Source organism: Puntigrus tetrazona, chromosome 9 (genome assembly GCF_018831695.1).
Source record: "Puntigrus tetrazona isolate hp1 chromosome 9, ASM1883169v1, whole genome shotgun sequence".
Lineage (NCBI taxonomy): Eukaryota > Metazoa > Chordata > Actinopteri > Cypriniformes > Cyprinidae > Puntigrus > Puntigrus tetrazona.
The window spans coordinates 21,557,095-21,572,397 of NC_056707.1; the positions used below are offsets into that span (position 1 = coordinate 21,557,095).

Below are 15,303 nucleotides of genomic sequence, written 5' to 3' on the forward strand. Positions count from 1 at the left end.
TATTTATGCTAATTTAATTGTAAATCATATGTATTTTGACTTTTTCAGATCGTCCACAACCTCCAGAGGGTCCTGTTGTCTTTGATGAAATCTATAGGAATTATATGCTCATTTCTTGGAAGCCCCCACTGGATGATGGTGGAGCTGCTATTTCTAACTATATTATTGAAAAGAGAGACACCAACAGGGATCTGTGGATGCCTGTTACAGAATCTTGCACAAGGACATCATGCAGAGTTCCAAAACTGATTGAGGGAAGAGAGTACATCATTAGAATCTGTGCTCAGAATATTCATGGCATTAGTGATCCACTGCTATCTGCTGAGACAAAAGCAAAAGATGTTTTCAGTAAGTAACAGTTCCTAATATAATGGTCACTAATAATTTTAAGAACAATCATTTAATATATGATCAAGAACCTCACTCATGCTCTCAATTTTCTAACACTTGCAGAGGTTCCAGATGCTCCACAAGCACCTGTGGTAAAAGAAATCTATAAAGATACAGCGCTTATTTCATGGCTTCAGCCTGCTGATGGTGGAAAACCAATTACAAACTACATTGTTGAAAGGAAGGAGACCATGGCCAACACGTGGGCTAGAGCTGGAAAAGAACGCATTTACCCTAACACAGAATACTGGGTTCCTGATCTTCTCCAGGGATGTGAATATGAATTCCGTGTCATGGCAGAGAATGTGATTGGCATTGGTGACCCCAGTCCACCCTCAAAGCCTATTTATGCCAAAGATCCTATTGGTATGTGTGTAATGATGAATTTTTTTTTTTTTCCAAATTTTTGTCCAATTATTAAACTCCTATTTTTTTTATTTCTTCTCACAGTGATCCCAAGCCCACCTGTACTTCCAGTAGCAATTGACAAGACAAAAGATTCTGTCACTCTTTCTTGGCAACCACCAAAAGACAGTGGCAGAGGCAAAATTTTTGGCTATCTCCTTGAGTATCAGAAAGCTGGAGATGAAGAATGGCTCCAAGTTAATCAAACACCTGATTCTTGCCAGGGCACTACATTCAAGGTCATCAACCTTGAGGATGGTGCACTTTACAGATTCAGAGTAAAGGCAGTGAATGCTGCTGGTGAATCAGATCCTGCATATGTACCAGAGCCTGTTCGAGCACAAGACAGACTTGGTAATTTACGCATACTTGGATATGGATGACTTCTCTAATTATGCATATTATGCTTTTTATTGCATTTAAGGAAATGTCTGTGGAAATATTAAATGTTTTTGTTTTTTGCCTATTGTCAATAGAGCCCCCAGAACTTCAACTTGATTTGGGCATGCCTCGTGAGATCAAAGCAATGGCTGGAACCCATATTAATATTATTGCTGGAATCAAGGGAATACCTTTCCCCAAAGTCACATGGAAGAAAAATGAGGCAGATGTTCCAACAAGATCAGAGATCGAAACATCTGGAACAGCAACCAAACTAGAGATGCGTTATTGCACCCGTGCAGATTGTGGAGATTATACACTTACTGTTGAAAATCCTGCTGGATCAAAGACAGCAACATGCACCGTGCTGGTTCTTGGTATATATATTTAAAGAATATGTTCTTATTTATAAGAAGAATAATATACAAAATAAATAAAATGAAAATTAAATACTGTTCTTTTTATGCAGCATGTTAAGTTGTTGTTTTATTTGTTTGTTTTTATAGACAAGCCTGGACCAGTTCAGCATCTCAGAGTATCTGATGTCAGAAGTGATTCTGCCCAGCTGTCTTGGAAAGACCCAGAAGATAATGGTGGTACACGCATCACTAACTTTGTTGTTGAGAAAAAGGATGCAGCATCTGCACAATGGGTGCCGGTCTGCTCATCATCCAAAAAACGTAGCATGATGGCCAAACATTTGATTGAGGGAACGTCATACATGTTCCGTGTGGCAGCTGAAAATCAGTTTGGAAGAAGTGAATATGTTGAGACACCAAAAGCTATTAAAGCAATGAATCCACTTTGTAAGTATGGCCTGTGAACATTTCTACATAATAATGCTTTGAGCATCTAAAAAGTGTAATATAATTAAAAAAAAAAAAAAACTAACTTTGTTATTCAACTGGAAATTTCAGTCCCACCTGGTCCACCTAAAGACCTGCATCATGTAGATGCTGACAAAACTGAAGTATGGCTCCAGTGGAATTGGCCTGATCGTACAGGAGGAAGTGACATCACAGGGTTCTTGGTCGAGTACCAAGAAGAAGGTGAAAGGGATTGGGTAGTTTTTAAGACTGTCAGTATCCCTGAGTGTCATGTGACTGGACTGGAAGAAGGAAAGACCTACAGGTTCCGTGTTAAGACAGAGAATGCAATTGGTCTAAGTAGACCAGACACCACTGTGCCAGTACTTTGCCAGGAAAAATTAGGTTAGATTAAAATTTTAACATTCTGTATAATTAATTTAAAATATGATTTCACTTTGTATTATAAAATGTTTTTCTTCTATTTCTTTGTAGTACCACCAATTGTTGAGGTGGATGTGAAGTTGATAGAGGGAATCATTGTGAAAGCTGGAAGCACTATTAGATTGCCTGCCATTATGAGAGGCCTTCCAGTTCCCACTGCCAAATGGGTCATTGATGGAGAGGAAATCAAGAGTGAAGGCAATATCAAAATTGACACTGACAACTTCTCCACTGTTCTGAGCATTGCTGACTGCACTAGAAATCACACTGGAATCTATATTCTGACAGTGTCTAACTCAGCAGGGAGTAAGACTGTTTCTCTGAATGTCACAGTTCTTGATGTGCCAGCTGCCCCAATAGGTCCTGTTAATATCCTTGAAGTGACTCCTGACTCCATGGTTATTGAATGGCGTCCTCCCAAAGATGATGGTGGAAGCCCAGTCATGAACTATATTGTTGAGAAGAGGGAATCAAATAAGGAAACTTGGGGAGGAGTAAGTTCTGGCAGCACTTCCACTAGGCTCAAGATTTCTCGTTTGCAGCAGGGAGTTGAGTATGTTGTGAGAATTCGTGCTGAAAATAAAATGGGAATAGGCGCAGCTCTTGAAAGTGCACCAACTGTAGCACGACACCAGTTTGAGGCCCCTGGCCATCCAGGAAAACCAGTTGCATCTGATATTTCTGAAGATGCCCTCACACTTGGATGGACAATGCCTCTCTTTGATGGTGGTAGTCCAATCAGTGGTTATATCATTGAGCGAAGACATAAAGGAGGCAAATGGATTAGAGTGAATAAAACACCTTGCAAGGACCTTAGATACAGAGTTCTTGGCCTTTTTGAAAGCAATGAATATGAGTTCAGAGTATTTGCTGAAAATATTGCTGGCTTTAGTGGACCATCACCTATTTCAGATTCTGCCAAACCTTGCAGACCAATTACTGTTCCAGGACCTCCAGTAAACCCTAAGGTAAAGGACTACAGTTGCACATATGCTGACTTAGTCTGGATCAGACCCACAAGAGATGGAGGCAGTCCAGTCTTAGGATATATAGTTGAATACCAAAAGGGAGATGCTGAGTGGGAGAAAGTCAATAAGGATGATCTAATTAAACAGTGTGCTTATAGAGTAAAGGGACTGACAGAGGGCACGGAATACAGGTTCCGTGTTAAAGCTGTCAACATGATTGGGGAAGGTGAGACCAGGGAAGTTCCAGAGTCAGTTGTTGCTAAGGATATTGTTATTCCTCCAGAAATTGAGATGGACGCCACATGTCGTGACCGTGTAACTGTTCGTGTTGGACATAACATTAATGTTGTAGCATATGTGAAAGCAAGACCTGATCCAGAAATCACTTGGAGCAAAGGTGAAAGTGTTTTGGAAAGGGACAAGCGCACCACTTTAACGAACAACTTCCCAGTACTGCATATGCGTATCAAGGAAGCAACCAGAGCAGATCATGGAAAGTATACATTGAAGGCTGTTAATGAAGCTGGAGAGGCCTCAGCTACTATTACAGTAAATGTTCTAGATAGACCTGGGCACTGCCAAAATCTTACACTTACCTATGTAACTAAAAACTCTTGCATGGTGTCCTGGGATGCACCAGAGGATAATGGAGGCACTGAGATCACAAATTACATTGTGGAATGTCGGGAGCCAAGCATACGAGCCTGGTCAATGATTTCATCTGACTGCACAAATCGCAAGGTAAAGACTAAACTCATGGAAAATCATGAGTATTTATTCCGTGTGTCTGCTGAGAACAAGTGCGGTCCTGGGCCAGCAACAGAAACCAAAACTCCTATCCTTGCAATCGATCCACTTCAGAAGCCAGGAGAGCCAGAGAACTTCCACGTCAGTGATATTGGTAAGAACTTTGTTTTTCTTAAATGGAGAAAACCCGATTATGATGGTGGCAGTCCTAACCTGGGCTACTATTTGGAGAAAAAAGAAAAGGATGCTGAAGAATGGGAGAAGGCACATGAAGGAGTCTTGAAAGAGACATTCTTTATGGTAGACAAATGCGTTGAGAACCACACCTATCAATTTAGAGTCCAGTCAACAAACGATGGAGGAGAGAGTGCATGGGTTAGGACATCTGATATTCTTGTCAAAGAAGAAGTTCAGAAACCAGTTCTTGACCTGAAATTTGTTGGAACTGTTGTGGTCAAAGCTGGTGAATCAGTTCGACTTGAAGCTGGACTTAGAGGAAAACCACAGCCTGAGGTTACCTGGGTGAAGGAAAAGGCTACAGGCGATAACCCAAGAATCAGCATTGACACTGGACATGATTACTCCAAATTCCTCCTTACTAAAACCAAGCGTAGTGATACTGGAAAGTATGTGGTCACTGCTACAAACTCAGCAGGATCATTCACAGCATATGCCAATGTTACAGTTTTGGACATACCAGGACCTGTCAGAGATTTGAAGATTTCTGGAATTTCCACAGACAAGTGCAGAGTTGTATGGGATCCTCCAGAGGATGATGGTGGTTGTGAGGTGGACAGCTATATTCTAGAGAAATGTGAGACAAGAAGAATGGTCTGGTCCACTTACTCTGCTTCTGTTGTCACCAGTTACTGTAATGTAACACGTCTTGTTGAAGGAAATGAATACATATTCAGGGTCAGAGCGGAAAACAAGATGGGAACTGGACCACCAATGGAGAGCAAACCTATTACTGCTAAGACACAATACAACAGGCCTGGTCCACCTGATGCACCTGAGGTAACCAAAATTGGTAAAGATGAGATGACTGTGGTATGGGCTCCTCCTGAAAATGATGGTGGAAAGTCTATCACTGGCTACATTCTGGAGAGAAAAGAGAAGCGGGCTGTTCGATGGGTCCCTGTCACAAAGAGCCCTATCTCTGAAAGGCGTATGAAGGTCACCAATTTGATCCCTAACCATGATTATCAATTCCGTGTTAAAGCTGAAAATGAAGTAGGTTTGGGAGAACCAAGCAAACCATCCAGACCTATTACTGCAAAAGATCCAATTGGTATGTATAGTCTGTTATCTGTTATAGTATTTTTCTGTTTTTTTTTTTAAATATATTTTTTTCTTACTGATGCATTTATTTGTTTTAAACTAAACTGGCATTGCATGTACCATTTAGAACCCCCTGGTCCCCCTGGCAGCCTTAAAGTAGTTGACAGCACAAAGACATCTATTACACTTGGCTGGGTGAAGCCTGTGTATGATGGTGGTGCTCCAATTATTGGATATCTGGTTGAAATGAGGGATAAGGTGCAAGTGGAAGGTGAACAACAGAGAGATCCAGAGGAAGGCTGGAAGAAATGTAATACTGCTGGACAGCTTGTCATAACTGAATTTACAATGATTAACTTGGATGAGAGGCAGGAATATGAATTCCGGGTTTCTGCTCAAAACCAAGTTGGCATGGGCCGCCCTGCAAACCTCAAGGAAGCTGTATCACCAAAGGAGATCCATGGTAAGCATTTTTTTAAAGTGTCATTCATATGATTACCTTTGAAATTCAGTATGCTTATGTTTTATTTTTATTTTTTTTTACAACAGAACCTCCAGAGATTGATCTTGATGCCAGTCTAAGAAAAGGCCTTAGTGTAAGAGCAGGATGTCCTATTAGACTTTTTGCAACAATTAGAGGAAGGCCAGCACCTAAAGTGACTTGGAAGCGCATTGGTGTTGACAATGTCATTAGGAGGGGACATGTGGATCAGATTGATACTATGACCTTCCTTGTGATTCCGGAGTGCTCACGTGAAGACTCTGGAAAATATTCTTTGACCCTTTCCAATGCATCTGGAGAAAAGGCTGTATTTGTTCGTGTTAAAGTCTTAGGTAAACTTACATTTGTAAAAAAAAAATGCATTTTAAAAATAAAATAAGCAATGCTTTTACTTAATACCCCATACTGTCACTAAACAAGTGAAATTTGCCATCAGATACTCCGGGTCCCGTTGGTGGACTAGAGGCAACTGACATCACCAAGACAACCTGCCAGCTTGCATGGTTGCCTCCAGAAAATGATGGTGGTAGCCCAATCCTAAACTATGTTGTTGAGAAGCGTGAGGTTGATAGAAAGACATGGACAAATTGCACAAATGACTTGAAAAAAACAAGCTTCAAAATCACAAATCTGACACCAGGAATAGAATACTACTTCCGGGTCATGGCAGTTAACAAGTATGGTATTGGATTGCCTCAAGACTCTCCAAAATCCTATCTGGCTACAGATCCGAAGAGTAAGTCCACCTTACACAGTACAATTTATTATATTATATTATATTATATTATATTATATTATATATGTATTTTTTAATAATGTCTATCTCATTACCTTTCAAAGGTGAGCCTGATCCTCCAAAGAAGATGGATGTATTAGAAATTACTAAAAACAGTGCAACTCTAGGGTGGCTGAAGCCACTTAGAGATGGTGGATCTAAGATTAATGGCTACATTGTTGAATACCAGCAGGATGGTCAGCCTGAGGATAAGTGGACATTATACTCTGTTGTGAAAGACTTGACAATTGTGGTAGCTGGACTGAAAGAAAACACTAAGTACAGATTCAGGGTTGCTGCTAGAAATGCAATAGGATGCAGTTTGGCAAGAGAGGCTGAGGGCATATTTGAAGTCAAGGAACAGCTGAGTAAGTATACAAAGATAATGTGCACTCCTATTTTTAATTTACTTTTATTGACACTTTTAATCACACACTGAATCCTTTAACTTTTTATAGTGCCACCAAAGATCATCCTGCCTGATGTGGTAACAGCAAGGGCAGGATCTAAACTTGTTGTTGAGGCTCTTGTGTCTGGAAAGCCTGCTCCAGTCACAAAATGGAAAAGAGGAAATGATGACATAGTTACATCAGATCGTCTCTTCATACAAAAAACACCTACCACAAGTTCACTTTTGGTTAAAGATGTCACAAGGAAGGATAGTGGTTATTATAGCCTGTCTGCTGAAAACAGCACTGCAAAGGTCAACCAGATCCTTAGAATAATCATTCAGGGTGAGTTTGTTTGTTATCATTTTTATTAATATTATTATTTTTATATTTATATTTTGACTTATAATTACTTATTTTGTTTGTTTGGCTTTTTTAGACATCCCTGGTCCTCCACAGGGTCCTCTACAAATTCTTGAGTTTGACATGGATTCCTGCACACTTGCATGGGATTCGCCTGCTGAAGATGGTGGCAGCAACATCACAAACTATATTGTTGAGAAGTGTGATGTCAGCAGAGGTGACTGGGTCACAGCTGCATCTTGTACCAAGACCAGCTGCAGAGTTGGGAAGCTCACATCTGGCAAAGAGTATGGTTTCCGAGTCCGTGCTGAAAATCGTTTTGGCATTTCAGAGCCAATTTACTCTGAGAAAATGATTGCTAGACATCCATTTGGTAAGTCTCATATTTCGGCACATTTGAACATTGACACACAAAGGGATTAGGCTTTATTTACAATAATACCAATTTTACAATTTAGATCCACCCAGTGAGCCAAGGAATTGTTGTGTCAACAAAATCAACAAGGAATCTGTTGTGTTGTCATGGGAGAGACCAGTGAATGATGGCGGCAGTCCCATCACAGGATATTGCATTGAGCGCAAAGAAAGAAATAGCCTCCTGTGGGTCAAGGCAAATGAGATCCTTGTTCGCTCAACTGAATATACATGCTCTGGCCTCATTGAGGGTCTGGAGTACACATTCAGAGTCTCGGCTGTCAACAAGGCAGGGCAAGGCAAACCAAGCAAGCAGACAGACTTTATCACTGCAAGATCTCCAGTTGGTATGTATAAGGGGGAGGGAACTACTGCTGTCACTTAGAAAAATTAAAAACACTACAAGTTAAATTCATGTTCTTTTTCAGATCCACCTGGAAAACCTGAAGTCCTTGACGTGACTAGAAATTCTGTCTCTCTTGTCTGGAGCCGTCCCAAACATGATGGTGGAAGTAAACTTATTGGTTATTACGTTGAATTTCTGAAGCTTCCAGGTGACAAATGGGTGCGTGTTAACACAAGCAGTCAAAATGTACCAAAGGAAGAGTACACTGTTCCTGGACTTGAGGAGGGAGCCCAATACAAGTTCAGAATAATTGCAAAGACAGCAATTAATGTCAGTCTCCCCTCAGAGGAATCTGATGCTATCCCAATTATTGCAGAACATGGTAAGTCTTACGATACACTAACATTTTATTATTTATTAACTGATGGACTTTATATAGCTAATTTGATGTCGCTCTTTGTATTATTTCAGTTCCACCTAGAGTTGAGATTAGTCTTGAAATGAAGAACCTAATTGTTGTCAAAGCTGGAGCAAATGTCTGCCTGGATGCTGATGTTTTTGGCAAACCATTGCCAAAGGTCATTTGGAAGAAAGATGGTATTCCTTTGAAATTAGCTGAAGGTATGAAAATGACTCAGAAGGTGCATCACTTCAGCTTGGAAATGTTCTCTGTGACAAGAAAGGAATCTGGCGAGTACACCATTACTGCGGAGAACCCAAGTGGCACAAAGTCTGGCAATATTAAATTGAAGGTTCTAGGTGAGTTAACATTAAGTGTGTTTACATGGACCCTCTTAAGGCAATTATAATGAGATTTTGGCAATATTGTGATTAAAATGTAACTCGTGTAAACGCAATACTTAATACTATATACTATATACTCAATACTATAAATAATGTGATTAAGCTCATAATCGCAGCAAGCATAATTTTATTAACATAGGTAGTGTACGCCGATTTGAATCAAAATATACAGGCGTGGAAATACCTTAAACACAGTATTGCTGCTTTGGCCTGGAAGACTCATGTGCTTGTGATGTAGGCTGATATAGATGAAAGCCCAAACCCGTCTTTTCCCCCTTCTCTAATTTTTTTTATTAAGTTGATGTAGAAAAACACTTGCATATAAGTTTTTGTTTTTAATAAAAGTAATGACCAAGCGCACACTGAAACATTCTCATATCCTCATGAATTGCCTAAAACAATCTATACTATACTATCTATACTGAACTGTTCAAACATATAAAAATGTTTAAGGACAGATCGAAGCACCAGTGCAATCACTTGCATTTTTTTCTGTGGATTTTTTTTTCTGATGAGATTAAGAGTAATACTACATCAATCAGAACTGTAAATGGTCTAGTTTTATTTGTGTTTAATCACAATTTTTATAAAATAAATCATGATTTGCTGTGGGATGGCAGTAAGAAATGAATCACAATTCTTACTGAATCATAAGAATATGAAAATTGCATGTAAACAGGAGTGAAGAGCATTGCTCTTAACATGGAAACATCATATAGCGATTAAGTCCTTACTTTGATTGGAAATAATCGTATTATTCGTGCACATGTAAACATAGACATTAACATATGCCAACAAAGGACTGATAGTATATTACCCTTCAGACATTTTAGAAAGAGTATGTGTTTTGTGAAACATGCATAATTTTGTATTTGCAGACAAACCTGGACCCCCAGCATCAGTGAAGATAAGCCATGTTTTTGCAGACCGAGTGAAACTGAGGTGGGAGCCACCTCATGCAGATGGTGGTTCTGAAATTACAAATTATATTATTGACAAACGAGAAACAAGCAGAGCTAACTGGGCACAAGTTACTGCTAACATCAATGGCCAGATAACAGACTGTTCTGTGGAAAAACTGATTGAAGGACATGAATATGAGTTCCGCATCAGTGCTGAGAACAAATATGGTGTTGGAGACCCAATTGTAACTAACTCTGTGATCGCCAAGAATCCATTCGGTAACATTTTATTTTTTTTTCACATTCTTTTATATTACATAGGTTGAACAGTGATCATTACATATATCTAATGTTACAGGCTTTGGCTGCATAGAGTGGCTGTTTTATACATTATATAATAATTAGATTGTTTGGGAAGACCACTGTTTTGTGTGTTTTGTTTTTTTTTATGTCAAACCAATTAGATTTCTCTACACATCTTACACATTTAAAAAAAGCATATTTTAACAAATTAATTTGATTTAAAAATTTTTTTTTCAAATTGTAGATGTCCCAGGACCTTGTGAACCTCCAGTTATTACCAATATCACCAGGGATCACATGACTGTTAGTTGGAAGGCCCCTGCTAATGATGGCAAGGCCACCATTCTTGGATACATGGTCGAGAAACGTGAAACTCAAGACCTCAATTGGGCTAAAGTGAATAGACGACCAGTTATTGACAGGACAATTAAAGCTGGAGGCCTCACAGAGGGATCAGAGTATGAATTCAGAGTCATTGCACTCAATAAAGCTGGTCTTGGCAAACCAAGTGATCCATCAGCTGGTGCTCTTGCAGTAGACCCAGTGTGTAAGTATTAACATTACTGTATTTAATAGGTGTTAACAATTAAACTGGCCAAAATAAATAAACAAACAACAGAAAAAAAGGAAGAACATATACATTGTTTGTGTATTTAGACCCTGAATTTCTGTGTTTTCACCATAGATCCTCCTGGACCACCTGCTTTTCCAAAGGTTGTTGACTCTACACACAGTTCAATCAGTTTATCCTGGACCAAGCCTGCCTATGATGGCGGATGTGAAATTCTAGGCTACCTTGTTGAGTTCAAGAGAGCAGATGGAGAAGACTGGCTTAAGTGCAATGTGCCAAAGAATCTCCAGGCAACAAAATTTAATGTTACTGGTCTAATGGATAACACAGAGTACCAGTTCCGTGTTACTGCTGTAAATAAGATTGGATTTGGCGAGCCAAGTGATGTTCCTGGAAAACATATGGCAAAGGATATCCTAAGTAAGTATTTTCCTATAACTATATTTTGGATTTCTGGTATCTGTACATTACTGTACATTATTCTCATCTTAATTTTCCTTTAGTTGCCCCGGAGGCTGAACTTGATGCAGATCTTAGAAAAGCACTAGTTTTACGTGCTGGAGTCACAATGAGAATTTATGTACCTCTAAGAGGGCGTCCTGCTCCAAAGGCAACATGGACTAAGGTCAATGCAAACTTGAAAGAAAGACAAGGCCTTATGATCACAACAACTGAATGGGATACCTTTGTTTATTGTGAGGATATCAACAGATATGATGCTGGCAAATATGTCCTAACTCTAGAAAACAGTAGTGGTACCAAGTCGTATACCATTGTTGTCAAAGTACTAGGTAATGTTTCTTCTTTCTCATTACAAATTGCCACTTGAAATTTATTATTTACTGTATCTAACTGTAGTCTTTAAATGTACACAGACACACCTGGACCCCCAGTCAATCTGATTGTTAAGGAGACCTCAAAGAGCCACGCATCTATCACTTGGGATGCTCCATTAATTGATGGTGGTAGTCCCGTTAAGAGCTATGTTGTTGAAAAACGTCTGGCTGAGAGAAAGGCTTGGACCTGTGTTGTTGCTGAATGTCCCAAGACATCTTTCAGGATTACTAATCTCGAAGCTGGTAAAGCTTACTGCTTCAGAGTCTCAGCTGAAAACATATATGGTATTGGTGATGGTTGTGAGACAGCTGGACCAGTAAAAGCCTCAGGTGAGACTTTGATAATGTTGCAGTTTAGTTTAAATTTTAAATGTTAATCGGCTGATTTTGCCAAAATCTAATATTGATGTCAATTGCAGAGCAACCTGGACCAGTTACAGATTTTAAACCTTCAGAGATCAGCAAGAACTCTTGCACTCTTGACTGGAAGAAACCAATCAGTGATGGTGGAAGCCATATTGTTGCATATGTTCTAGAGATCTGTGAAGGGGAAGACAAATGGAAGATGCTAATGAAGTCTAAGCTCACACAGTACACAATGGCTGACCTTGCAGAAGGAAAAGAGTACCTCTTTAGAGTCAAAGCCATTAATGAAGCAGCTGAAGGACCACCAACTGAGCTCGCTGTCTTGGCAAAAGATCAAATAGGTATTCATATATTATATTGAATGTAAAGGAAGGGGGACTGCATAGATCCAATATATTGAAATGCATCCAATTTTATCCCAGTTGTTTACATTAACTGTTACACAACCAACTGTGTGTATCAGTGTGTGTATCAGTGTGCGTATTACTGTTCAAGCACAATGAGTCAAGCAAGAGAGCTGAAATGGATGCCCATATGTGGGTGCCTAATTCAGTTCTCTTGCGTTACTGTGCTTTTAATGACTGAAATGTGCAACCCACACTTTGAAAACCACTGGTCTAGTAGTAGCATTTGTTTCTTAGTGGTTATGCAGTCACACCCAATAATGTAATTTAATTTTTCTTGTCTTTTTACAGTCCTTCCAGACTGTAATCTTAAAGGCTTGCCAGACTCTACCTATGTGGCAAAGGAAGGAAGCACTGTTCGTCTTAATATCTCTATTAGTGGTATCCCTGCTCCTGCAGTCACTTGGAAAAAGGGTGACATTACTTTATCAGACAGTGGCAGGATCTCAGTTGAATCAACGGCAACAAACACTGTCTTGCTGATTCGTGATTGCAATAGAGGTGATGCTGGCAAATTCACTATGATTTTGAGAAACAGTGCTGGAACAAAGGAATCAGCTATTGATATTAAAGTTGTTGGAAAGCCTGGAATCTGCACTGGTCCCATCAAATTTGATGAAATCACAGCTGAAGCGATTACTGTAGAATGGGGTCCACCCAATGATGATGGCGGATCAGAAGTTACCAACTATATTTTGGAAAAGAGGCATTCTACTGCTAACAAGTGGGTCACAGTTGCTTCTGCAATCCAGAAGAACACTATGAGAGTTACAAGACTTCACGATGGAACAGAATACATTTTCAGAGTTTGTGCTGAAAATAAATATGGAGTTGGAGAGTTCCTCAAGTCTGATCCAGTAGTTGCTACTCACCCATTCAGTAAGTATTTATAAAATCCTAATTTATGAAATATGGTGGATATTTAAAAATTAGTTAGCAAAAAATATACACACTTCCCCACAGATGCACCAGGGGCTCCAGCACCACCTGAGGTTGTGAGCATTCGTCATGAGTCTGCTATCCTAACATGGTCTGAACCAAAAGATACTGGAGGCTCACCCATCACAGGTAAAACATTTTTGAACTGCATTTATTTATGTATGTATTTGAAGTTTGTAACATCTAAACCCTTTTATTACTAATATTATAGGGTATTACGTGGAATTCAAAGATAGAAATAGCTTGATGTGGAAGAGAGCCAACAAAACACCTTTGAGAGTAAAAGAATGCAGAGTAACTGGTTTGGTTGAAGGCCTGGAATATGAATTTAGAGTCATAGCTATGAATATAGCTGGACTTGGAAAGCCCAGCAAAACAACTGAATCACTTGTGGCTCTTGATCCAATTGGTAAGTCTAAGTGTGCTTTCTTTCAGCTTTTTAAAATTTGTGATTCATCAGGAAGAGATCGGAAAAATGATTTTTGTTATTATTATTATTATTATTATTATTATCATTATCTATTCTATAGATCCACCTGGCAAACCTGATGTGATCAATGTCACAAGAAACAGTGTAACACTTATTTGGTCTGCACCCAAGTATGATGGTGGCCACAGACTAACCGGCTATATTGTTGAGAAATTAGAGCATCCTGGAAAGACCTGGATGAAGGCCAACCATGTGAATGTCCAAAGCTGTGCATACACTGTAACAGATTTACAGGAAGGCTCTACTTGTGAATTCAGAATAAGGGCTAAAAATGCAGCCGGAGCTATTAGTGCTCCCTCAGAGACAACTGAGCCTCTTGTGTGCAAAGATGAATACGGTAAGCTTTATTATCATGTTTTGACAGATTTGCTTAATCAAACCCATATAAACATATAAACAATGTAACAGTAAACAATGTTCATAATCATCACCTGACTTTTCACAGAACCACCAACTATCACAATTGATCCTGAAATGAAGGATGGAGTGACTGTGAGGGCTGGAGAAACAATTGTCATCACAGCATCAAGCATTCTTGGCAAACCACCTCCTACATCTGTGTGGTCTAAGGGTGGAAGAGAATTCAAGACCTCAGATATTGTCCAAATTACAAGCACTCCCACATCTTCAACACTGTCAATCAAGTATGCCAGCCGAAAGAATACTGGGGAGTACACTATTACCGCAAGTAATCCATTTGGCATTAAAGAAGAAAAAGTTAAAGTGAAAATCCTAGATGTGCCTGGACCTCCAGGTCCTATTGAGGCCAGTAGCGTCTCTGCTGAAAAATGCACATTGACATGGTTGCCACCAGAAGAAGATGGTGGCTGCAGTATCAAATCATATATATTAGAAAAGAGAGAAACCAGCCGCCTACTCTGGACAAAACTTGCTGAAGATGTTATGGATTGCCGCTATGTTGCCAGCAAGCTGATAAAGGGAAATGAATACATATTCCGTGTTTTGGCAGTCAATCAGTACGGTATTGGTGATGCCACACAGTCTGGACCAGTTAAAATGGTTGATAGCTTTGGTAAGATTAACTTTATATTTTACATAATCAGTAGTTGTTGTTTTTTTCCTTTGAAACACACATTTAAATAAACATAGCTATAAAAAACAACCTCTTCAATCTTTTTTGCAGGACCTCCTGGGCCGCCTTCAAAACCAGAAATTGATAATGTCAGTAAAAATGCTGTAACAATTTCCTGGAAGAGACCAATTGTAGATGGAGGAAGTGACATTAGAGGCTACAGTGTTGAGAGAAAAGAAAGAAGAGGAATGAGATGGGTCAGAGCTTCAAAAAAGACAATTTCTGATCTACGTTGTAAGGTCTCAGGCCTGTCAGAGGAAATTGAATATGAATTCCGTGTAACTGCAGAGAATAAGGCTGGTTTTGGCGAGCCTAGTGAGCCATCACAACCTGTAATGACAAAGGATATTGCATGTAAGCTGACCAAAAGTATTAGAGAAATTA

General features: G+C 39.4%; 1 protein-coding gene across 16 annotated transcripts in view; it reads left to right on the forward strand.

Annotated features, from left to right (window-relative positions):
- Positions 1–15,303, forward strand: part of LOC122351533 (titin-like) — a 156,162-nt gene that overhangs the window by 97,936 nt on the left and 42,923 nt on the right. For all 16 annotated transcript variants that reach the window (XM_043248646.1, XM_043248648.1, XM_043248656.1 and 13 more), the window contains 28 exons: positions 49–348; positions 454–756; positions 841–1,149; positions 1,272–1,553; positions 1,683–1,982; positions 2,094–2,387; positions 2,478–5,432; positions 5,550–5,885; positions 5,972–6,256; positions 6,361–6,660; positions 6,765–7,067; positions 7,158–7,433; positions 7,528–7,824; positions 7,910–8,212; positions 8,294–8,593; positions 8,683–8,970; positions 9,894–10,196; positions 10,465–10,767; positions 10,906–11,211; positions 11,295–11,582; positions 11,667–11,957; positions 12,047–12,334; positions 12,689–13,276; positions 13,361–13,465; positions 13,548–13,745; positions 13,867–14,163; positions 14,272–14,859; positions 14,971–15,273. In XM_043248646.1, coding sequence (XP_043104581.1) covers positions 49–348; positions 454–756; positions 841–1,149; positions 1,272–1,553; positions 1,683–1,982; positions 2,094–2,387; positions 2,478–5,432; positions 5,550–5,885; positions 5,972–6,256; positions 6,361–6,660; positions 6,765–7,067; positions 7,158–7,433; positions 7,528–7,824; positions 7,910–8,212; positions 8,294–8,593; positions 8,683–8,970; positions 9,894–10,196; positions 10,465–10,767; positions 10,906–11,211; positions 11,295–11,582; positions 11,667–11,957; positions 12,047–12,334; positions 12,689–13,276; positions 13,361–13,465; positions 13,548–13,745; positions 13,867–14,163; positions 14,272–14,859; positions 14,971–15,273 — 11,289 coding nt within the window. The remainder of the gene's footprint in view (positions 1–48; positions 349–453; positions 757–840; positions 1,150–1,271; positions 1,554–1,682; positions 1,983–2,093; positions 2,388–2,477; positions 5,433–5,549; positions 5,886–5,971; positions 6,257–6,360; positions 6,661–6,764; positions 7,068–7,157; positions 7,434–7,527; positions 7,825–7,909; positions 8,213–8,293; positions 8,594–8,682; positions 8,971–9,893; positions 10,197–10,464; positions 10,768–10,905; positions 11,212–11,294; positions 11,583–11,666; positions 11,958–12,046; positions 12,335–12,688; positions 13,277–13,360; positions 13,466–13,547; positions 13,746–13,866; positions 14,164–14,271; positions 14,860–14,970; positions 15,274–15,303) is intronic.